General features: G+C 35.7%; 1 protein-coding gene across 3 annotated transcripts in view; it reads left to right on the top strand.

Moving 5' to 3' along the window:
* The window catches only part of ABCB1 (ATP binding cassette subfamily B member 1), a 48179-nt gene that overhangs the window by 5800 nt on the left and 16519 nt on the right, over window positions 1-25860 (top strand). Inside the window, exons 2-17 of one of the 3 annotated variants that reach the window (XM_074535471.1) lie at window positions 6559-6721; window positions 7044-7095; window positions 7521-7636; window positions 8381-8441; window positions 9733-9889; window positions 12548-12620; window positions 16221-16412; window positions 17073-17244; window positions 18365-18489; window positions 19235-19406; window positions 20980-21093; window positions 21406-21516; window positions 22583-22708; window positions 22899-23102; window positions 23466-23636; window positions 24822-24983. In XM_074535471.1, coding sequence (XP_074391572.1) covers window positions 7545-7636; window positions 8381-8441; window positions 9733-9889; window positions 12548-12620; window positions 16221-16412; window positions 17073-17244; window positions 18365-18489; window positions 19235-19406; window positions 20980-21093; window positions 21406-21516; window positions 22583-22708; window positions 22899-23102; window positions 23466-23636; window positions 24822-24983 — 1932 coding nt within the window. In that variant the 5' untranslated portion in view covers window positions 6559-6721; window positions 7044-7095; window positions 7521-7544. Of the gene's footprint in view, window positions 1-1566; window positions 1683-6558; window positions 6722-7043; window positions 7096-7520; window positions 7637-8380; window positions 8442-9732; window positions 9890-12547; window positions 12621-16220; window positions 16413-17072; window positions 17245-18364; window positions 18490-19234; window positions 19407-20979; window positions 21094-21405; window positions 21517-22582; window positions 22709-22898; window positions 23103-23465; window positions 23637-24821; window positions 24984-25860 lie in introns of all 3 variants that reach the window. The other 2 variants (XM_026795583.2, XM_014269074.3) reach the window with 2 other exon arrangements.

The following is a 25860-nucleotide window of genomic DNA, read 5'->3' as shown; positions in this document are numbered from 1 at the left end:
TGGAATTAGGAAAATAGGGATTTAGAGAAGATGCAAGTAGATTAATCAGACATGAGAGCATCAAATCTGAGTCACTAGAAAGACTGCAGGTAATTGCCTGTTCACTTACTGTAGCCACAATGTAGCTGGCCACAAAATAGAGAAATCTGATTTTCTAATTGCTGAAGTCTTGCATGGCGAAGAGTTATTTCCTCCAGTCTCTCTAGAACTGTTTCTTGCAAAACGATCACAAGCAGACATATCTTGATATCATAACTGGAATCTTCCTGGTGAGTCTCCCGGGATTGCTGTCAGGCATCACTGGTGTTGACATGTAAGGTAGAGGTGTGGTACGTGGCAGATGTTTCTGGAAGAAAAAATTATATGAGGGAGCATTGCCTCTATTGTCTGTGGTTATGGATGTTTGAAAGGTTTGGAGCCTGTGATCATGTGTCTGCACAGTATCCAATTGCCTGCAGAAACACATTTACCTTAGAGTGCACAATCATTTGTTTTACTGTAAACATCAAAAAGGAACAAGGCAATTTGACTGTGGTTAAAGACAATATGCAGAACGTGGTCACAGTGCCATAACCAATGTCTTATGAGAGGATTGTTTTTAGTCACTTCACCACAGCTATGAAATCCAAAGTTTAAGATCAAATAAAATAAGTATACTTACATAGTGCCACAGAAAGTGGAAGTCAAATTACTTACAGAAATTAAAAATATTTGCCTATTATTGAACTAACCCTTAGTTTGGGGCTACTTTCCTGAAAAAAACCCAAATCTTTGAAATAGTTTGTGTCAAGAGGGTAGTAATGTCGAAGATCAAAAATACCAATTCTGCCTAGAGGGGTTAGGCAGAACTTAGAGGGGTTCAGCCTAGAGGGGGGCGAGAAGGGGGGTGGTGTTTGCTTCTTTTGGTTTGGGGTTTTGGTTTTGTTGAGTTTTTTTGTCGAGAGATGACAAGCAACACTTGTGAAAGCAGCATTAAAATTTTGAACGTACTCTAAAGTGAAGTGAAAGAAGAAGTTCTTCCTATTTGTTGTGGACAGAGAAGGGGTAACAGGTCTAACTTGTCTCAAGAACAATTCAAACAGTTCATTTTAGACATCCAGAAAAACTCCAAGTAGTTCAGATAGTCTGAAGTTCTCCATCTTTGCTTTTGGAAACTAACAGTGAAGGTACAGAATTCAAACACCTTTTAAGAATTTAATATGTAATATTTGATGTTATCTGAAGGAAGGAGGATGGACAGGATAGTATTTTGACATGATATGTCTTCCACATATAATGAGCTTCCAAATGTAATTAACTGTAACTATAGAAATAAACAAAAACTTGAAATTCAGTATTACTGGGGAAAAGATGAATGAGAGGTTTTTCAGTCTTACAATTTCCTGTGTGACTGAGACATTTCACAGATAATATGGAATAGAATGCAAGCATTTAGAAAATATGGCTTTAAATAGTATTGTACAAGGGAATCAGTCAATAGCTTTGATTTCTGTATAAAATATAAAATCAATGCTGTTATATATTTCATATATAGGGAGTTTGTAAACTCCTTTCCTTGTTTCTCAGGTGTTCAGCTGTCTGTGATCCAAGACAGAAGTGTAACTATCTTTCAGACCTTTAAGGAAATTGCTTAATTTGGAGCAAGAACTGCAAAAAAAGTGATAAAACAGGGGTTCTGCAAGGTAAGAAAGGTTGCAGACAAAGGAAAGTCTCTTGAAATGGAGTTAAGCAGCAGTTTAGGTATTCAAGAGAAAAAAAATATCATCATGAAAAGAAATAAAACCCTAAGGGAAAAGCAGGGCTTTGAAAGACAATAATTCTGTCTTTCAAAGATTCCTTCCAGGGGCAGTAGAAACCAGCTCTACCCTACCTCACTGAGGACTCCTTGGCCCACAAAGATTTTCCCTATTTCTTGCTAATGGGCATTAACACTCAGTTTAGTATTTCATTAATTCAAGTTATCAAAAAATGGTAATGTATGGTAACTAATCAGTAACTGCTGAATACTTTTAAGCTGAGTTTACCCAGTTCACAAAGGGCCCTTTGTGCGTGGCAAACGGTCACTGTCCAATCAAAGCCACTCGGTGAGGGAAGGATTACTTGTACTGTTACAATGTCACCAGGCATATCCTTGCCTAGAAAAATTATATGGACAAAAATTGGACGTGTCATAGTATTATATATTTTATTCAGATTTAAGTGGGAAAAATGTTTTCCACCTGCACAAAAAATAATTTTGTTTAGCTTTTCCTGTCAGTTTTCACTTGTAAAATATAGTACTGAACATTTTTAAAGCCCTAATGTTCTGTATTATATTTATTTAAAATTTTTTTCTGACTGCAGCAATAATAGAACTTTAAATGCAACTATCCAGCAAGTAATGGTTATGTTTTCAGAAACAAGACTGAGTTTGTAAAGCTTAAAACTAGCACATTAGGAGTAGAAATCCAGTGACATTGGTTTGTGGCAGTCCTCCTTATGAGAATAAAAAATTAACTCCAAATCAAATCACAGACAATAAGAGTGGAGTTTTGTAATTTTAAAACATGCTTTTCAGAATAGACTTTCCTTTTAAACACAAATAGAAGCTTGATGTTTACATTAACTTGATTTGTTCTCAGGCTTCGTCCAGGAAAAATAAAATGTCCAGCAACTACAATAGGCATTATCCTGTAGCTGATCATGCAGCATAGTTAAAGGAACACAAAATTGTCACTTTCTGACAGTATAATAATTCCCTTCATATAGGACAATTCTCATTGATAGAATAGTATTCAAGTTGGCAAAATTCCTTTACAGAGTATCATTCTTTTCCAGCCCTGATTAATAGGCTGCTTAACTAGAGCAGGAGTTCTAGTACCATACATCAGAGGTTCTTCACAAGTTCTGTGCTGGGGTTGAATGTCATTGTGGAATCATTACATAATTCCTGCAATCCTTTCAAGCTTTTTGCCTACCTGGCTCTTACTACAAAATCCAGCTTTCCATCTTTAAAGTAAATAGAAGAAAGAAGTAGCTTTTGTGATTTTTCTCTGGCCACAGTATGTGCAGACATTGAAGTATTTGCTTCAGTTTCTTGTCTTGTTTTCTAGTGTTTTTTAAAAGTGTATTTTAAAAGTTAGCTTTTTTTAATATGATTTAGAAAATTTTGAAGGCATTGTGGCATCATGTCACAACAGTTTGTCTCTGATATCAATGATTATCATTATTAGGTTAATATCTCTGTGTCTGTAGTTCCAATATCATCGGTCAATTTATGATGTGCTGGCCTGCATCAGATAAAACAGAGTGCATAGATCCAATGTGTGATTTGTGGGATGAAATTTTCCCAACAAAAATTATTTTTTAGAATGATATGTAGTTGAAACTTAGCCACAGAACCTGAGAACCCTATTTTTCAAATGCCTTTTTCTGCAGCTCCAGAAACTCATATCTCATTATCAGTTTGTTAATAAAATATTAATACATTGTGACACAAGAAGAGGAATGGATAAGTAAATTTAGATAGTCAAATACATGGAAACAGTCTGAAATAATTAATAGTGAGTATGGTACAGGATGATCTGTGTATACCTAATTTAACTGCAGTCCAAAAATTACGTTATGATCATGCAAACTACAACTTAAATCACAGAGTTATACTGAAAAATCTGGTGAATGGTCTATAAGAGCACTGACTCAAAGAATGATTTAAGGTTTGTTTATTGTGCCAATACAATCTCTCATTATACTGGAGAGCCCAAGAGAGATTATTCAAACCATGCACTTATAACATATAAGAGGAGGGAATTACCTGTGCTTTAACCTATGGAATCAATGTTGACAGAACATTTCAAGGGGCCTATGATCATATTTCTAACATGTAAAAAGTATTCATGCTTAAAATTCTAAAAAAGATGTGTGAATATAATGCAGACACAATAAAAGTATTTTAGACCAAGGGAAATTGGCTACTATCTTAACTAAGAGGGGATTATGTAAACCTTATGAATATATGTAAGTATTTTCACATAGAAAACACATCTGATGATGCAGAGCTTCACAGAAATTGTAATATCCAAGAGGTATTGTTCTATCTTCAACTAAATAATGTCTGTGAGGGGAGATGGAGCATTGAAGTAGTAAGCCAATAGGTGTAACAAACTTATGACCACTTGTAATTTTTAGTGTAAAATTAGAAGTTTTCCTCTTGTACAGGCATTGCTTTAGATAAGGCCAACTTACCTGACCTCATAAGTCACTTTACTGAACTTTCAACTGTCTAAAATCTCTTAAAACAATTACTCCATAACTCAATAAAGGTAGCTCTTTGAGCTGCAGTTGCCATTATCTTAATGAAATCCCACTGATCCACTGTTGAATAGGGCTGAAATGGACCTGTGGCAGAAGTTTTGACACTTATCAAAGAATGAAACTTATCAGCCATTCTTTATTTGCTTCTGCAACAACAAGGGATTTGAATCTTCCAACAGTTCCCATATTACCAGATCTCTGCTTCTTCTGGGTTCAACTGGGTTGAGAAGAAATTTTAAGTTGTTTATGAGCCTTAAATAGCCCAAAGGTCGTACATTGGTCATCTCTGTTTAAATCTCTCTTCTGTGAGAAATTTTGTGACTAGTAAGTAGAAGTCAAAAAAAAAGCCCTTTTCTTTCATCTTGAATTAGGCAATGATCAGGACACTCTGCTTTCAAGACATCCTTACTTATCTTCTAGTCAATGTCTACTTGGTACAGACAATGTCTAAACAAGATTTCATGCTTCAAGTCTTGGGCTGATAGAATTAAAAATTCCCCCTTGATGGTATCAAAGATTGGCTAAAGCTGAGGGTAAGCTTTTGATGTAACCAAATAACTGAGCTGAATTTTCAAACACTGGCTTTATGAATCCTGCTAATGTATTTAGGGCAAAACCAGTCACCAGACTTTGGATGAGAAAGTATTTCTCCTTGGATTAGGTTGACTGGCACCTATGTTGTTTCTAAGTGGTTTTGTACATTTTGGTTGTAAATCAGCTACTACATGATTTTATATACTCAGGTAATGTGCAGTGGTGATGCCTCAGATTCTGTTGCTGTTGGTTTATTTTACAGATTTAACTTTTTCAGGCTGAAATTGTATACTTTCACCCAAATTATAGGTTTTAAACCAGATATGAGAGATTAAAAGAAAATCCAATTATTTTCTCTGATTTCAAATTCACTGTTATTGTGGAGCTATGTCACTGAACAAACTACAGAAGCTGTAGAGAAGTTACAGAATTTTACATCTTATTAAGTAGATGCAAAATACTGTACTTCTCCTCCTGTTTTCCCACTTTTTAATATCAATTTAGTTGATTCAGCTTCTAGTGTGATAAAAACAGACGTGTTTCATTTTCTTTGCATTACTTTATGCAGGCAAGAGAAACTCTGGTAAAAATTGCTCTTGTGTTTTATCTCTGTTTCTGTTTCTTATCATGATTGCACTGCAATAGCATTGAGACATGGCAATGACATAACAGAACATTCTGACAGATCTCATTGTTCTCTCTGTTTTCCATTTAGGGCAAAGCAGTTGTGAAAGAACTGCATATACTAGTCCTTTTCTTTTCTTTTCTTTTTTTTTCTTTTCTTTTCTTTTCTTTTCTTTTCTTTTCTTTTCTTTTCTTTTCTTTTCTTTTCTTTTCTTTTCTTTTCTTTTCTTTTCTTTTCTTTTCTTTTCTTTTTTTTTTTTTTTTTTTTTTATCACTTGACTTTTCTTTAAGGATTCTTACCTTAGTTTTCTTGGTTCCCACTGAAATAATTGGACCAGTCCATTAAGATCATGTCCAGGAAAGCATTTAGGCACACAAGTTAAAACCCAGTATTCCCAGTAACTGCTGTGGATAGACTTCTATATAAATACATCACAATGACTTTTGATAAACATATAATACTTATTAACTCTTTATATTCTTCTCGACTGGCAATGATAAACTACCCTTTCTAAAGTAATTCTCAATCTGATAAGACTATCTCTATTCCAAAATATTATAAAAATACTGCTTCACTAACATTTTGAGATTACAAGCATGCATGACAAAAAAAACCCCCAAAAATATTTTTTTCTGGGTAATTATCAGATTAAGTAAATTTTGTGTGAGTAAAGTGATAGAAGACGTACAAGAAAGTTCATGTAAACCTTTTTATCTTCTAGGACAAGTATTTTTATTTAATTTTTCATAAATTTTACTTCTGTAAAAGTGTTGAACATGTCTATTTTAATACATACATTGAAATAAGGGTTATGAAGTGCAAATAATTTATTTAAGTGTTTAAAATTTTTGTTATTTTCATTGAAGCAATGCCTACAGATACTGATAAAAACAGAACATTCCACAGTAGAACAAATGGCCTATTTCAAACTGTTTAGAATATAAACATACATTCAAAAATCAGAATACTAGTTAAGCACATTTCTGCTAACCAGAGCTATTTCCAAAACACTTCTAATTGAGTCTGAAACTCATCTTGCTGTTCCGTAGTTACTCAAATGAGGAACTATATGCACTGCAGTAAAATCCTGTTTTCTTTCATGCTAGATGGGCAATGTTCTCCTGGATTAGATTTAGAAGATGGGAAAGGAAGCAAAAGATTAAAACAATGTTTTGGTGTTCCCTGGTTTCATTCTCACTGTGTATTCAAGGATGGATTCATCTTTAAGTGCAACAGTTACTTCAAGCATTCAGCAACATCTCTAATAAGGTAAAGGGGAGTTCCTTTCAGTTTAAGGGGCAAAATCAAAACAACGGTACCTATAACAGGGAACTTTTCCTGGTGGAAGAATAAAGTATTCAGGCTTGTTTTCCCAGGTGACAATGAACTATGCATGCATTCAAGGGATAGTATTATTCCCTGTAGGAAAAGGGAGGTACAGTCCAAAGTGCATACATTTCATTACCCAAGATAAACGAGGCTATTGGAGTGGGAAAAAATCCAAGAGAAAGCTATTTGTTATGCCTGTCTTACATAAGAGGAGCAAAGTCCAATCATGCTGCATGTCCTTACCTGTATTAATTCTGCTCAGGTTTGAATAATTTTTCAGAGGAGTCAACGCAAACCAGTCGGAAAGTTTCACGGTATGTCAGTAGTTTGGAGGGTTTTTTAAAATCAGTGATATTTTATAAATTCACTGATAACTAAAACAAATCTAATTTACTGCATATTCTTTTAAATACACATTTGATTTTTCATTTATTTTGTATATCTGTGCTGCATTGCAGAAAATATTACTCTTATATCATTAAAATGAAACTAAATAAATGACGGAGATATCAAATGGCTAAATACAGAATATAAATGTTTGTAAGGAAACTCCAAACTTCTGGACTTCTTTCAATATGCTTATACTTGTGCATTAGGAATATTCACTTTGCAATATATGATATTAATAACTTAATTGATTATAATAAGTAGCCATATTTTTCTTTCAAACAAATGATTGTTGAGATTGCTCTCCTCAGCTTAAAGATTTTGTATTTCTCAGTCAAATATTATTTTATAGGAAACTATCTTCAATAAATTTAAAATGCCTTCTGAAGATGAAAAGAAGTATACTGCAGATGGAAATAGTCATGAGATTGCTGCATCCAACCAGGATCATGAATCTGAAGACAAACAGTAAGTATTCTTAAATAGAGTAAGCGCTATGTATTGAAGCTTATTGGACTCCATTACCTTGCTTTATATTTTATTGAAATTTGTATTTTAAAACTCATTGTAACTTACTTTGCTAAGAAGACCTAGTAAGAGAAAGCTTTGTATCAAAATAAGAGTAGCGTTGATTGGCACATTCATTTCATGCAAAAGGGCTATTTATTTTCTCCTTTAAAGGACTAAGTGCTCTCAGTATTGACTAGAAAAACAATTCTAAAATATGACAGAAATTATGCTGGAATGGAAATATTGGATACATTTATGTCATCTACTAAAATTTATCTTAAAATTTTTAGTACAGTGGTTAATCAACATTTTACATACCTTGAACATGTTATCTATTCCCTATCCACTATGTACAAAAGTTTTCCTCTCTTCTGTTTTGAAATCTATACAGTGCTTTAGTTCACAACTTCCCTGACCAGATAGTGGAACCACCAGCCCCGCTGGTGTTGCTTCATCCTTGAAGGGGTGAACTGGGAAGAATATGACTTAAATTTATAGAAGTTAGGAGATGATGCTACTTACATTGCAGAAGTTTTAAATAGAAACATCTCAAGAATGCCCAGTAAATCATGTTCATTTTACACAATTGTTTGCTGTAAAATTATTTCAAAATTACAATATATTTGAACTGCATTTATATGTTGAATTAGTATTTCTGCAAAATGAAGGCTCTTTTTAAGTTCACTAAAACTTGTTTTTTAGCAAGGCAAAGAAGAAGCAGAAGAAAGGGGAAAAACCTAAGGTGGTGAGCCCATTTGCACTGGTAAGGTTTATTCTCTCTACATATGTCTACATGTAGATAGACATAGGCACATTTCAAAGTGTAATCAAAAATGGTTACAGTTATGTTAGCATCCTGAATATATGATGCTGTCTCTACCAAATACAGAATATTGACTATAGTACAGAAATCAAGCCATTCTTTTTGTGGGTGTAGTTATACTAAAGAAGCTGTCTTTTACAGATGAGTATTCTTAGGAGTGTTCCCTTGGTAAATCATCATCCTAAACACACCCATACCAGATATTTGTTTGTGAAAGATAGGAATTTCCATGTTCACAGTGAGAAGCATGGCCACATACCTACACTGAGTGTGGTCTTATCCTCTAAATTACCAGTCAGGTACTAATCGTACTAATTATCCCCATGAGTCATTATTCAATCACCTGTGTCAGCAGTAAAGGGCAATTCCATGCTACTGATGAAAGTTAAAATTAAGAATTGTATGCTAAAAGGTTCCAGTTTCTTTAAAATTTTCTGCATGTATTTTAAACCACAAACTTGTAATATTTAATCAAGTAAATCCTAGGTCCTCTCTTAACCATACTGAAATATTTTATATTTTGTAGGTTTAGTGTGTGTAACACACAGCAATGACACTGCAAATAACAAATATAAAACTGTAGTACATGATGGTGGCCAGTGCCCAATTTCTTTGCTTTGCTATATCAGTTTACACTACTATAATTACACCATACAACTATAATTTGCATCAGTAAACTTAGTAGTTTACAGTACAGAATGAACCCAATGATTTTGTGATAGATGAGCTCAAACTTTATTAAGTTCAATGGCAAGAGAATTTAAGATTTAGATTTCAATATCTTTTTATGATGTCCATGGTACATTAGGAACATTAGATTTTCTGGTTACATAATAATGAATTTACAGTAAAAGAAATGATTGCCTTAGTTATCATAGCACCATAAAAATTTCTTATAATTTGAACTTTAAATGGCAAATGTGAAAAGCATAATTTGTGTATGTCTTGTTTTCCTATGGTCTTTCTTACTCAGGTGGAGATACTAATGCATTGAAATGCCACATCTCTCTGGTTTTGAGAGTTTATAGTATAAAAGGGCTTATATAGAAAGGATTTATACCTGTACATTTAAACTGATTCTAAACTGTATTTCTAAAGAGATTAAGTTGTAGGTTTTGGACAGCAGGTGTACAATTTTTAGCTTTTTCTTTACTTTCTTGACTTTGTAGACGTAGCATTGTGTTAGCATTCCAATACAACAGTTAGAATGAATTTCTCTTCTCACTCACAGTTCCGATACTCCAGCTGGTCAGATAAATTATTAATGATACTGGGCACTGTGACGGCAGTAGCCCATGGAAGCAGTCTCCCTTTTGCCATGATGATTTTTGGTGATATGACTGATAGCTTTGTTATGACTGATACATCTGGAGAAAAAAATTTAACAGGTAAGAATATATCTGCTATGACAAGAACAATGGCTCCTATTTAAAACAGAAACAGGAAGATTCACACATCTTGACAGGAGATACAGTTGTCAGAAACGACAATGCTATGCTATGATGCAAATTAGCAGCTCATGTTCATTATAACAGAAATACACTGTGGTTGGGATGACATTGTCGTGGGAGTCTCCTATAGGCTGCCTGACCCGGGAGACCGAGCAGATGAGGTCCCTATGGATAGATTGGAACAGCCTGGCATTCACCAGCCCTGGTCCTCATAGGGGTCTGCAACCACCCCAATAACTGCTAGAGGAACAACACCACCAGGCACAAGCAATCCAGGAGGTTCCTGGTTGTGTTGATGATAAATTCTTCAAATGATAGAGGAGCCAGTGAGGAAAGGTGCTATGCTGGACCTCTTTCTTGCTAAAAAGGAGAGACTGCTGGGGAATGTGAACCTGAAGGGCAGCCTGGGCTGCAGTGACCATGAAATCATGGAGTTCCAGGGCAGCAAGGAGGGAGGACAGCAAAATCACTATCTAGAACCTTAGCAGAACAGACCTGGACCTCTTCAAGGACCTTCTAGGTAAAGTACCATGGGATAAAGCCTTGGAGGGAAGAGGAGCCCAAGAAAGCTGGTTGATATTCAAGGATGACCTTGTCCAAGCTCAGGAGCAATGCATTCCAACAAAGAAAAAGTCAGGCAGAAACACCAGGATGCTTGCATGGATGAACAAGGAGACAAGCTCAAACACAAAAAGCAAGCCTTGAGAGGGTGGAAGCAAGGAAAGGGAGCTTGGGAGAAATACGGAGTACCTGTCAAGCAGCCAGGGATTAGGTTAGGAAAGCTAAAACCCTGATAGAATTAAATCTGGCCAGGGATGTCAAGGGCAACAAGAATAGCTTGCATAGGTTCACTGGCAAATGTTACAGGCACACTGCCCAAATCACAGAAGGGGAAGGCAGAGACTGGGAGAGTCAAGAACTGCCTGCGGTGGGAGGTCACGTTTGAGACTGTCTAAGGCATCTGGAGTTCCACAAGTCCATGAGACCCGATGAGATGCATCTGTGGGATCTGAGGGAACAGATGAAGGAAGTTGCTGTCCATTATATTTGAGATATCATGGCAGTCTGATGAAGTTCCCACTGACTGAAAGAGGTGGAAACATAACCCTAATTTTTAAAAAGGGAAAAAGGAAGACCCAGGGAACTTCAGGCCAGTCAACCTCACCTCTGTGCCCAGCAAGATCATGAAGCAGATCCTCCTGGAAACTGTGCTGAGGCACATGGAATATATGGAGAGGAGTGACGATGGCCAGCTTTACTTTTTTAAGGGCAAATAATGCCTGACAAATTTGATGGAATTTTGCAACTGGGTTACCGATTTGGTGTGTAGGGAAGAGCTTGGTCATCATCTACCTGGACTATCTGCAAAGCACTTGACACCGTCCCAGTCAACACAGTTTTCACTAAATTGGAGAGGCATGAGTTTGATGGATGGATCACTTGGTAGATAAGAAATTGGCTGGAGGGTCACACTCAAAGAGTTGTCCAAGTGGAGACCAGTGATGAATGGGTTCTTCAGGAGTCAGTATTGGGACTGACACTGTTCAATGCTTTGTCCTTGTCATGGACAGTGGGATCTGGTGCACCGTCAGCAAGTTTGCCAACTACACCAAGCTGCGCGGTGCAGTTGATGCGCTTGAGGGAAGGGGTGCATCCAGAGGGAAATTGACAGGCTGAGAGGTGGATCTCTGGGAATCTCATGAAGTTCAACAAGGCAAAGGGCAAGGTCCTGCATGTGGGTTGGGGTAATCACAAGCACAATACAGGCTGGGAGAAAAATGGTTTGAAAGCAGCCCTGAGGTGAATGATTTGGAGGTGTTTGCTGACAAGAAGCTCAACGTGAGCCAGTACTGTAGGCTAGCAGCCCGGGAAGTAATATCATGTGCTGCATCAAAAGAATTGTGACCAGCACGTGGAGGGTGGTGTTTCTACACTCTCTACATCTCTCTGGAGTGCTGCATCCTGCTCTGGGACCCTGCACCATAAGAAGGATAACTGTTGGAGTAACTTCAAAGGAGGGCCATGAAGATGATCAGAGGGCTGAAGCAACACCCTTATGGGGACAGGCTGAGCAAATTGGGTTTGGAAGGCAACATTTTACAACAACCTGTAGTAATAGGATGAGGGCTAATAGCTTTAAACTGAAAGAGGGACAATTTAGTGTGAGTGTGATGAGAGACTGGGACACGTATACCAGAGATGTTGTGGATGCCTGATCCCTGGAAGTGTTCAATGCCAGCTTGGATAAGGCCCTGAGCAATCTGGTCTAGTGGAAGGTGTCCCTGTTCATGGTAGGGGGGTAAAAACCCCTTAAGGTCCTTTTCAACCCAAACCACTCTGTTCTTCAATGTGTGTATGCTCAAGAAGACTTTTAAATCTCAAATTATAGTGATGTAGTTTTGTAGTCAGTGGAGTTATGACAAACCCTGTATTAGTAATGTTCATTCATGTGCATTAAAATTTCCTCCTTTCTTCCAAATCATCTTGATTCAAAAGGAGATGTAGCAACTCCAGATATGCTGAACAACATTCAAGAAAACTAATTTGTTAAATCTTGCTCTGTTAAAAGTATTTACTCTTCTCTTCCTTTCTAAGTAAACTCTTCAATGGATGAATGGATGAATGTCACTGCAGACATGCTTAACCAGCTGGAAGCAGACATGACAAGGTAATTAAAAATGGATATTTCCTCTTCTCTTTTTAATGTAGTCACACATTTCTAGTCAAGCCATTCCTCTCCCAAGGATGTTTTGCACACTTTAAACAACATAAAAAACCAATTATTTAATAATATGTGTAACTAAAAATTGGCACAAGGGATTATTTGAGGCCCTGGTAAGATTCTTGAACATTCTTAGCTATTTCCAACAATTTCCCTGAAATCTCTTGCTCTGATCCATCCTGACATATTTCAGGGGTTTTCTATATCCCAGTGAAATCTGCATTGCCATCCTTCTTTCTTCTCTTCCTCTGAATTTATAAAGAGTAATTGTTATGATAAAAAATTATATTGATTATAATCTGTCAATACCTTGAGCTATGGTGATTCACCTGCAAAAAAAAAGTTGAATTTTCAGATACTACCTACTTTGCTGCCAAAGCATCAAGTTCAGCTAAGTCACTCTCTACAAGTACCTGAAAGGAGATTATAGCAAGATGGGGCTCAGTCTCTTCTCCCAGCTAATAAGAAACATGACAAAAGGAAATGGCCTCAAATTGTGCCAGGGGAGGTTGGATGTTAGAAAAAATATCTTTGTGGAAAGGGTTGTCAAACATTGGAACAGGCTGTCCAGGAATGCAGTTGAGTGACCATCCCTGGATGTGTTTAAAAGATTTGTGGATGTGAGACTGAGGGACATGTTTTAGTGATGGACTTGGCAGTGCTGAGTTAGTGGCTGGATTCAAATATCTTAGAGGTCTCTACCAACCTAACAATTCTATAATTCTATAATTATCTAGACTGTAGAAAATGCAGATATAAATTATATGCCACCTTAAATCTAGCATTCTAGAGCTGGAAATAGCAGAAGACAATAGCCAGTAGGTACTTCTGCTACAAAACTCCATAAGGAAAAGATCAAATAAGAAGAAACATAATAAGCTGCTAATAGATGTGTTTTGTTAAAAGCTTTATTAACCATTGTCCATACACTTGATTTATGCAGGATGTCTAAAGTTTGTGTGTTTCTTGTACCACTTCATGTTCTTTTCTTCAGGCTGAACTCTGTTCCTCATTAGATATTGAAAAAAGTCTGATGTATGCTTCAGGGCAATTATCTTTTTTGAAGGGAAGGAGATAAGGCATTTTCTGTAGTAACTCTTGCTGTTTGATATCAAAGTGCATTATAATTTTGGGTAACAGTGGACTGTAAACTTATGTAGCTTCAGCAGTTAAAAAACCTATGACTATTTACACCAAAAAACCCCAAACCAAAACATACCCAAACAGCTTTTTACCATAAAATAAATGAACGAGGTATGAAAAGGCAGTTTCTTAGAAATGAAGAACCTGAATGTAATGAGAATGAATCAAGAGGGAAATGGCAATTATGCTTTATAGGAGAGTTTCTTGCTCCTGCAATATTTCTGTTAATCTCTGACATGAATGTAAGAAATGTTCAGTGGGATATACTTGTTCCCACTGATTCAAAAACAAATTTGAAGGCAGAATTGCTAACTAAATAATGTGTGTGTGGGTGAAGTTACCCTAACTGTTCTGTGTTTAGTAAACACTTGATGCCTAGCTGCACAACATTTTCAGTCTGTCTTATGTTTATTCTGAAAGAACTTTTTAAAAAAATTACTAAAAAATTGCTACATAGGAAATAGTAAAATTTGTTTTGCCCATTATTTAATTGGTGAGTGATCTCTCCCTGTCCTTATCTTCACTTATGAGCTTTGAATTGTATTTTTCTCTTCCTAGTCTAGCTGAAGAAGGAAAGTTGTAGTGTCCTCAACTGGAATCCAGCCAGGGCCAAACCACCACAAATTAATTCTGAAAGTAGAAGCAAGAATAAAAAGCAGCCTTAGTTTCCCTTTAGAAACAAATTGTTTACTGATAAATATATTAACAGCAGCACAGGAATAGGTGCTCTTTTCCAGACTTTCTAAATAGAACCTTGAGCTGGCATTTTCACTGGTGTGACGAAGCTCTTTGCGCCAGCTCTTTGTTTCTCTAGAAAGCCTGCCAGCAGGTCAAATAATGATAGAAACTGTTTGCAAGGACAGAGTTCTCACACGGGTGTGTTCAAGTACTGAACTATACATGTGGACTTAGTCGAGTTTGTTACTCAAACAGTTTACCTAAACTACAACGATTTCCCGAAAGAAACAGAACTATTATTTTTCAATTCAATGTGCATTTACTCTCTGATATGTTACAGCAGTGAATTTACAGACTTTATTTCATCAGCATGGAATCTGGCAAAGCCATGAATCCCTTTGGAAGTGATTTGTCAGTAAACAAAGTCCAAGCATAAATCAATTCTTTGAAGAAATGTCGCATCATAAAGTAATTGTCTAAAGTAATTACTGCTGAATTTAGAATCGGTGTTCTTGGTTTTAGTTTGAGAAGCTTTTTTTTTAATGGAGCCAAATGCAATTGAAGTCAATATTCAACTAACCAACTTTCTGTTAGGCATTAACCTGATTTTATTAAACACTTTTGGTTAAGTGAATTTCATAATGAGTACAGTTTTGAAGTCCCTAACTCAACTGTATGATATTATAGCCACAAGAGAGATTGGAACAACATTTGAGAAGTTTAATTTGTAAAGCCATTCTCTCTTAGAGCAGAGCATTTGCACAGAGATTCCTGAAATTTCTCCTGCCAAGTTTCATTTTAAAGTTCTATAAAATCAGCAGGGATAACTTAGTAAAAGAGTGAAGGTCACAAGAGTTCATAAAAGGTCACGAGTCAAGCTTGGTGCTAATGGTTTACTTTTATATAGATAAATTATTCTTATAATTGCAGGTGATATACATCATAAATATTTAATCATTGGTTTTAGTTGTGTTTTGAAAATGAAATCCTTAAAATTCAGTTCTAAGTTCCATTATGACTGATTCTGATGTAATTCTTCATCAAATCAAAATTGATTTTATTATTTTTAAACAGTTTAAAGCTGTGACTCAGATTTACTCCCAGTCTGGGAAATATTGTGGTTCACATACTCCTGGTTTGGATTTGGCACCCTGCTCATAGCACAGGGCTGAATTAATGTAAAAGTAAGATATCAGTTATGAATAAGAGATCCAAAGAATTTTTGATCTAATGGCATTTGTTTTCAGTAGCTGTCATTATAGTAATGCTGTATTGTCAAATCAGGAAATATTTACTGCATCCATCCACTTATTTATTTATTTATCTAGTTAGTTACATAGACAGGCATGTTTATGATTTAAATGTGTATATGCTATACATATATGTGATTTGGTCTGTCTATGTATGTTAAAAATGCTAGGCAGTTTATGGACATGACAGATTCAAGTGAAAAGGGTATTGTATCAGAAATACAGTTCTAAAAGCATCTTATGAGAAAAAACTTACTAAATTTTAAAAAAGGTCATTCTGACATTTAGTGCTATTCATGGAAAACTCAGCAAATTTTACAGTGAAGTGTAAGTTTTAGTACAAGCATATAAACCCTAATTCAGATCAAACAGAAAAAGTAAGCATCTTGATAAATTCGCACTAGCAAAGTAATTAAACCAATTTTAACCTGATTTCAGAGAATCTTGCCCTTTTTTGTTTTTGTTTTCCTTACAGATATGCATACTACTATTCTGGAATAGCAGCTGGTGTTCTCCTTGCTGCTTATATTCAGACTTCGTTCTGGACCTTAGCAGCAGGTCGGCAAATAAAAAAAATTAGAGAAAAATTTTTTCATGCAATTATGAGACAGGAAATTGGATGGTTTGATGTAAATGATGTGGGAGAACTTAACACTCGTCTTCTAGAGTAAGTACACCATAGCTTTTCCAATGTCATTTGATCTTGTTAAACATGCAGCACTAAAAAAATTTTATTTTTAAATTAAACTATTTCACTGTGAAACAAAGTTTTCAGGTTTCCTCATGGAGAGTGTCAGGGACTGACTTGCTAGTACTTCTGATACAGGACTGTCACAAAGATGTTAGAAAAGCATTTTGTAAAGTTCCTTTGAACTCTGAGGATGACTAAAGCCCAGCCTATGTTATTAACCCATGAAAAGAAAACAGTTCCTTTCTGGACACACTGAGGACTGAAAAATGTGCTGGCTCAGCCCAGCAATGTGAACAGCTTTAACTGCATAACATTGCCTATATGAAATCCTTTTCTTTTATTTCCAAACAGCCCACAAATACCAAACTGATAAAAACTCTAGAATTAAGAAAGTGAGAGTAGTTTTGCTCTATAGAAAAAAAATTAACTTTTTCAGACAAAAGCAGGTTTCTAGGATCACAATTTCACAAGAAATATGAAATTTTCCTTGGCCACACTACATAATGCTTTACCTTGAAGAAAACTGTTATTGGGAGCAGTAATTGAATAATAAAGATTGTCTTTCACATGTAACAAAACTGGAAATTTTTCTTGTGCTTTCTGCATTTTTCTTCCTCTCTGTAATTTGTTTTTCAGTGATGTCTCCAAGATTAATGATGGAATAGGTGACAAGGTTGGATTGCTTATTCAATCACTAACAACATTTGTGACAGGATTTATTGTTGGTCTCATAAGAGGATGGAAATTAACCCTTGTAATACTAGCAGTTAGCCCTGTCCTGGGACTTTCAGCAGCCCTCTGGGCAAAGGTAAGTTAACATATGTACAGTGTCAGGTTTTACATTAATGACAGATAATGAAATACATCTACATATCTGTAACTCTTAGTATTAGAATGTGTGCTTAGAGCAATTATAGCTTTAGATAACACTTAGGTGCATAAGCTCTTAGGTGAACTGTGTATCAGTACCCTCTCATTCAAGGCCAAGTCAGATGGGGCTCTGAGCAACCTGGTCCAGTTATAGGTGTCCCTGCCCATGGCAGAGCAGCTGGAACTAGCTATCTTTAATATGCCTTCCAAGGTCATTCTACAATTCAGTAATTCTGTGTCATTTGAATATTATAATTCCCATAGATTGGGTAGACTTGTTTGGTTTGAAGCTGTTTCTGCTAATATTGCACATACAGAGAAAGAAGCAAGATATATGCGTAGAATCTACATCTGTAAATCTTTAATTAATCCATATATGTACTTTTTCTCTTGAAAGAAATAATTGCACCTCCTGGAAAATAAGAGAATAATTTAGAAAAAACCCTTTGTCTCCGACACAGAGGTTTTTTCATAGTTGTTAAAAAATTTGGTAAGAAATTCTGTACAGACCCAGATGAGAAAAGGTCCAAATTTCCATGGGACCACAGTGCCTTGTATTTTAAAGTCTTCAGACTTTTACGGTATTTAATTTCCCTTATATTTCAAAGATCATTAAAGCTGTCACTGTCTTGAGTGAGTATATTGCAGAAAAGGTAGGATTGGAGATGTATGTGCCATGTATGTCAACTGGCTGTGTCCTCACAGACTGTGGCCACTTCTCCACAGTTTAAGCTACAGGGTCCTCTGACTAAGGCAGCCAGAGATGAGAATGAGCTAAGGAGGTCTGCCTGGGGAAAACCACAGCAGCTCACTATGAGCACTCCTCTTATCTCTTGCACTGGGGGAAAAGGGAAAATCCAGGCCTTAGTTGTTTACAATGTGGAATTATTTGATTGAATTCACAGCATACTTAGGATTTTGATTATTGGACGTTCTGCACCCATGCCTAATATTGTCTAAAGGCTTCTTATTGGAACACACTAATTGTGATAAAAGCCATTTTGAGTGCTTGAGTTTATTCTGGTTTTCATGTGTCAAAATACTTGATTCTGTATTAGGTTCTCTCTGCTTTCACTGACAAAGAACAGGCTGCATATGCAAAAGCAGGTGCTGTTGCAGAAGAAGTTCTGGCAGCAATCCGTACTGTAATAGCTTTTGGAGGACAGGAAAAAGAAATTAAAAGGTAAGAGCAGTATTTGCTTTCATCACTGGATTTTAAAATACTCACTTCAAATGCCTTGAGATTTTCTTGTATATTTTCTGTTGAGAATCTTGTGCTTTCTGCATTTTTAGTTAATGAGAGATTGTTAAAAGGTTTGCTACATGTTGAAAGACAATCAGTTATTTTTCTAGAGTTGATATGTTGTCTCTGCATTAAGGGGTATGCAAACGGCTTCAAATATCTTACCGTGAGAGCTTTAGACAAAAGAGGACCCCTGTTCTGTGAAGAGATGATGATATGCTTGGTAATCTATAAATAATCTGAGTAATCTACTGAGTAATCTAATCTGAAACTACACTATTGCGTAATCTAATCTGATTACTCAGTAGTTGAGAAGGTGCTAACAAACAGTATCTTTCCGCTGTACTGTAAAATATAGATCTGCTGATATATTTTAACCTTTAATCTTGAGTGGTTCACAATAAAAGTTCACTGATCTATAGAAGCAACTTAAATGCCAGACCCTGACCTGCAATGCCCTTTTATTTCTATATACCAAGTTGACTAATGCTGGCATTTTCAGGGGTTACCTTAGAAACTCCATGCCTGACTAGCAGGCTTACCTTTATACAGTCTTAGGGTTAGCTATTTTATGTACCTAACTGCTGTACTTTGTAAACATTCTTTTTCTAATCCATCCAGAGCTTTTGTGATGTCTGCCATGGTACAAGTGTGAGTCTATTTGGAACTTCTATCTTTCTTCCAGATATCATAAAAATTTAGAAGATGCTAAAAGGATGGGAATAAGAAAGGCTATTACAGCTAATATTTCTATGGGTGCTGCTTTCTTACTAATATATGCATCATATGCACTGGCATTCTGGTATGGAACTACTTTGGTCTTAACTGATGATTACACTATTGGCAAAGTTCTCACAGTAAGTATTAATGAGTAAATTCTCAGTGACAGTGAGAAATAATAAAGAACAAACCTTAAAGTGTGTATTTGACTGTAATAATAATTATGTCTCAAAATTGGAAAAGTAGCATCCCTTCTTAACAAAAAGATTCTCACCACAAAAGCCTGCATGTTGTTTCTGTAGGATTTCACAATCTATATGAGCCCAATTAAAACATATATGATTTTCAACTAATCCTATATATCTTCTGATTTTCATAAGATCAGACTGATATAGAAACAGTTCAAGCAAAAACTGAAGTGCAAGACCTTTTCTAGTCGCTATTTGCTTTCAGAGGTCTGAATACATTTCCAGGGTGCAGAAACAAATTTTTTTTTAGCTGTTGTGCACTCTAAGTAGATAATTTTCTTAATTTTTGCTTATGTTTTGAACCATGAGAGGTTGGAATCACTTCTTGGTATTTTTTAGAAATTGGGTGGGATAAAAACATACTTGTGACTAGGAAATACTTCACCATCTAACTGAAGGAAGAAAACCATAACACTTAGATCATAACTTAAATTATTCTCTTGATGTGGAAACCATTCTAATTTTGTATGAAATATGAAGAAAACAGGGGAAGAAGAATAACTTTGTTAACCATGATGAAACCCAGCCAGTTGACCATATGCATATATTTGTATATTTTTTTAACTATCTGTTTCATTGATGAATCACTGAAGCTTGTGGAAACCACTCTGATATGTGGTTTTGGCTCTTTTGAACCTTTTGTACAGGCTGGCATATGGAAGGTTCAGTGAAGTTCATGACCTTATGTGTAATTTATTCTGTTCAAAGTATTTGCAAGCTCTATTGCAAATTGTGTTGTAGTTCAGACGATGTTTTTATGACATGGATGATGCATTATTGGATGTAAAATCTGTCAATGATCTCTGTTCAAGAGGATGGGTGTGACAGACTTTGCTCTGACTATTATGGCTGTTATGATCTCTGAGCAGGGTGGTTTAATTGCTTTTGTTTTGATACTAATTGAAAGCAATGAACTGCTATTCTGAGAAAATTATGAATTTTTCTCTTCTGCTGCTGTTTCTTGTTTGCTTGCAGTTTGCTCTTTCATTGAAGTGGGGTATCCTTTATTACTTTTTGATGAAGAACTTGGCTTTCTATACTTGTCTCACTGTCTCTTTGAAAGCAGAATGATAGTGTTTTGCATATCTGTTGTTGTTCTGTGGCAGATATGTAATACACTTTCCAGTCTTTGGCCAAAGAATGCATTAGTACAATAAATCCTGAGACATCAAGTGCAATTCTAAATTTTTTGTCATAGGTTTTACAACTCTGAGTCACTTTTTCACTTTTTCTCAATGTATTTGCAAAATTAATGTTGTACAGCTTCTCAGTTCTGATATGAACCTTAAAAAGCCCTTAATGTTTTTCTTTGCCCAAGAGAGACCTTTTCAGTTTTGCTTTAATTCTAGATTCATTAAACTTCCCTTAACAGACCTCCTTACCCAAAAATACCTAACAGAAATAAATATAATTTTCTGCTTAAATAAGAATGAATACATGCCTCTGTAAACATTTCTTTCAGGTCTTTTTCTCTGTATTGATTGGAGCTTTCAGTATTGGACAGACTGCTCCAAGCATAGAGGCATTTGCAAGTGCAAGAGGAGCTGCCTACGCCATCTTTAACATAATAGACAATGTGAGTATCATTGCCCTCACTATAATTTCAAAACTTCTCTTGAAGGTAAGAGACCCTCCTTTTTAAAGACAGGAACTAAATTCACACAGAAGCTTAATGGAAAAATTTTGTAAGTATTCTTGCATGAGCATATCAGCAATGTAGCAATGTAGCAGTGAGGGAGCAAAACATTGTGTCACTTAGATCTTTCAGAAACCTCACCTAAATTATTTAAAAACCTGTTTAACATTTCTGCAGAATAATGGTGCACTTGAGGACTTCTTTGTGAAAAAAAAAATTGGTTTTTATTTCATTTTATTTTATTTTGCACAGGAACCTCAAATTGACAGCTATTCAGAGGCAGGTTACAAACCAGACCACATAAAAGGGAACTTGGAATTAATAAATGTTTACTTCAATTATCCATCCAGACCAGATGTTGAGGTACTGTAATTGAAAATTCCTATATATATTACAGTGGAACATATGGATCATATGTTGGGAAAAAATAATTAAAAATTCACATAAATTAATTTTTGTTGAAAATCTAACAGTTTCAGATCGATTCTCTAATGTATTTAAAACTACCATGTCATCACAGTGATTTTAGTTGGATTTATTTCCACCTTAGGTAAACATGTTAAGTTTCCTGAATAATTTTTTTTGTCTAATGCCCTAGTTAGTGTGGCTATGCAAAAAACTATAAATGTACATTTCTATAAAAATAATTTTACAATCCTAACTCAAATGTTTGTGTATAGTAATAAAAATGAGCTAATAAGTTTTAAAATAATTGCAATGCAGCTCTGTTATGATTGTCTGAACCAGGAAAAAAAGAAAGCAGTTTCAGCAAGGACTTGCTGTTTATGGAATAGAGATCAGAATCTGTATTTGTCTAGACAGAGAAGAAGTTTTCTTTTTAAAGCACTGTCATGTATTCGCAATCTTAATGCAGTGATGATAGACAACATATCAATGATTACTGAAAATATTTCCATGGGAAGTATCTTTGCATTAAGTAATTTTCCTTCCTTACCTTGAAGGAAAATGCCTGACCTTGATAAAGTGACCTTTCTTAATTTTGGTAGGCAGCAAGGAAATTTACTCAGCTTTTAACCATGAATTTTGCATAACTTCCCTGTAGTTAGTGTGTGATGAATTAAAGAAAAAGGTGAGGTAACACAACACAGAAATTTTTCATTGTATTGTTTTTGTATTTTCTGTTAGTTATGAATAGTGTAATACCATTATTTTGTCATATGAACTGGTTCATAAGACAGGTAACTGAGAAGTGTGTTGTATGATACATTGATACTGAGCCAATTGTGATGTAATTGTAAGGAAAAATAAGCTGAAGTCATCAGTAATGCAAATTGAAATCCACATGTTTAAAAATTTTTTCTACAAAATTCTGCTAGAAATATAAAAGTTATTTCATTCTAGTCTTTCACATTTACCTTGACATTTCTAAATACTGTTATGTTTTTGACCAACCTTCTCATATGGACAGATACTGAAGGGCTTGAATCTCAAGATTAATTCTGGCCAGACAGTGGCCCTGGTTGGTGGCAGTGGCTGTGGGAAAAGCACAACTGTTCAGCTCATCCAGAGATTTTATGATCCCAAGGAAGGCACGGTAAGACACCTCAAGTGAGATGACTGCTCTGCACATTGTGTGTTGAAAGTCTAGTTCCAGCCTCGCTGCTCTTGTCAATTTTCCGGTGACATGGTGAAGCATCCCCTGAAATGGCACATGCTGGCATGGAGAGAGAGGTTCCTTGTTCAAAACAAGCAGTAGACAGTTTTTTCTGCTCTCTTTTGTTTAGGTTACCATCGATGGGCAGGACATTAAGAGCTTAAACATACGGTATCTGCGGGAGGTTATTGGCGTGGTGAATCAGGAGCCCGTGCTCTTCGCCACTACTATTGCAGAAAACATTCGCTATGGCCGTGAGGATGTCACCATGGAAGAGATTGAAAAAGCCACCAAGGAGGCAAATGCCTATGACTTCATCATGAAGCTGCCCAATGTAAGCAGATCAGCTCTTCTGATGCAATAATTTCTTCTAAAACTTCTTGTGCCAAATGATTCCTCAGAAGGAATGCTTGTTAAGACAGGAAGCTACCCTGGACCTGTGAATATGCTGTGCTATGCAGAGCTTCCTCATAACTTTTGAGAATAATGTTCATTTTATATCTTCAGGCAATGATTTGGCTGTCATTTGAAGAACTACCAGAATTCCAGGAACACAAATGATTAGTCAGGTGTATCCAGTAGGTGTTTATTCCTGTAGAGAAAGGAGGAGATGTTACCAGCATCTCTGGCATTGCTGACATCTTTAGTGGAAGGACTGTGACACTGAGTCTTTTCAATACATATGTTTGTCTTGTAGAAGTTTGAAACTGTGGTTGGAGAAAGAGGGGCACAGCTCAGTGGAGGCCAGAAGCAAAGAATAGCAATTGCCAGAGCTTTGGTTCGCAATCCTAAAATTCTTCTGCTTGATGAGGCAACATCAGCTTTGGATACTGAGAGTGAATCAATTGTGCAGGCAGCACTGGACAAGGTCAGTAGAGTTTTAGAATGAAGCATGTAAGTAGGAACCTAATATTTACTTCTTTCCTGGACTTTTGTTGAAAATAGAGACACATAAAAACAAAAAATGTAAACTTTAATCTGGCAATTATTCTTTGTACAGAATATTTGCGGGCATTACAGAGAGAAATCCTACTCCAAATTAGAAGATGGAATAATATTTTCTGCCTTTTTAAGCTTAAATCAACATTTTCTTGGTGTAAATACCATCCTCATCCATTATCTGTCTTACAGCCGTTCGTATTGTTGTCAGTCACCTGTCCTTGCTGAGCCTCATGAGATTCCCCTGGGCCTGCTCCTCAGGCCTGTCAGAGACGTCCTGAATGCCAGCCCTTCCCTCAAGTCAATAAACTGCACTGCTCAGCTTGATGTCACCCTGAACTTGCTGAGTGTGCACTCAATCCCATTTACCAGTATCAGTCATGACGATATTGAATAGTATGGGTCCCAGCAGGAGGGACCTCTTGAGGGACATCACTGAAGATGAACTCCATCCAACTTCCAACAGAATTCCACTGCTTGGGATCATTGCTTTCATTATTTAAACTAAAATTTACTTGATCACTTTAAAACAGCCTCATAATTAAAATGATAAGCTGTGATGTTTGGAATGTTAAGTGTATTATGATTGTGAGTATCCAAAGAAAGGTACTTAGTTGAAATACAATTCATATGAAATTCTAGAAAACTTTGTTTTTATTGTAGTCACTTGAGTTAGCAATGACTTACAGCTTAAAACACTGTTATCTTTAAAAGTGAGTGTAAAATATTTTCTAGTGTTTCTGAGTATAAATTCTCCATGGATTTTATAGTTTAAGTGGGCAACTCTGGGCCTAAATATAAAAATCATAGCATTTTAAACATTTTAGTGTTTGTAACATTCTGAAATTCTATATATTGAGATTTTTGTTTAGATGTTTTTTGATCAAATATGATGTATTTATGTGCCACAGTGAATGATGATCTCTAATATTAAATTTCAATCTTTAAAATATATTTCTCTTTTAGGGAACCCATTTTTAGATTTTTTTTTTAAAGTTATATTTTTCTGTGAACCATTTTAATGTTTCTTTTAGTTCCTACTCAATTCTGCCATGAAGATGAGCAGTTTTTGCATTTACTTGTAAATTCTGACATTAACTATTTCTGTTTTCAGGCAAGGGAAGGACGCACCACGGTGGTGGTAGCTCATCGACTGTCAACAGTCCGGAATGCAGATGTGATTGCTGTCTTTGAAGGTGGAGTTATCAAAGAGCTGGGCAACCATGCTGAATTGCTTGAGAAAAAGGGAATCTACTACAAACTTGTTAACATGCAGGTACTTCTATCTCTAGCTGTTGCCTCATTTCCTTTTTTTTTTCCACCCACCCATAGTTATTTTAGCAGAAGTATGGGAAATTCTGCAGAATATTTTGATAACAGCAAAAGACTCATGTACTTTCAAAGGTGAGTAATAATGAGAGAGAACACTAGTTTGGCTACAAGACCTGTTCAAACCCAGGATAGTACATTTTTAATCCTCTAGGTATTTAAACTTAAAAGATGATTTTATGTTTTCTTTTTATGCAGTTAGTGCAGAGCAGATAACTACAGTAGTTTGGTATTTGTACTGGTTTGACCGCCTAAACCATGACAGTATTCCATTGGTTGTTCTTAGTCTGATGAAAGGTAAAATACAGTAGCTGACTCTGGAGGAATGCAGCATTTTAAGCTGTTTAGTTATAATTCTTCATACTGAATTCCTTTCTAAAGAAAAAAAGAAGTGTTGGAATAGAAGAAAAAATAAAAATAATTCAGCTGTGCCAAGAGCAAAAATGTGTTCTTAACTTATACAGATGGAAAAAAAGAGATTGCAAATTATAATAAATTTTTGAAATGTGTTAGCTATTAAATGAAGACCAAGACACTTTGATACTTTCATCCCAGTGTCCCACGTGACCATTAGGTTAATTAGGTTATAGCAGATTTTCATTGTAGCCTTTGTTTTACTGCATAACCTCTACGTGCATTAAAGAAACTGAAACTGCCATCTCAGTATGTCACACTGAAGAGGTTAATAAAACCAATTAAAATGTTTCTTCATAGGAGAATGCATTTGGTTACCTTAGATTCAAAGTAACTTTGTATCCAAACAAATGCAAATATGGAGAAAATGAGGAAATATAAAATGGAAAGAAAATTGAAAAACAATAAAA

This window comes from Zonotrichia albicollis, chromosome 1, assembly GCF_047830755.1.
Source record: "Zonotrichia albicollis isolate bZonAlb1 chromosome 1, bZonAlb1.hap1, whole genome shotgun sequence".
Taxonomy (NCBI): Eukaryota; Metazoa; Chordata; class Aves; order Passeriformes; family Passerellidae; genus Zonotrichia; species Zonotrichia albicollis.
This window is presented reverse-complemented; position numbering and strand designations above follow the sequence as displayed.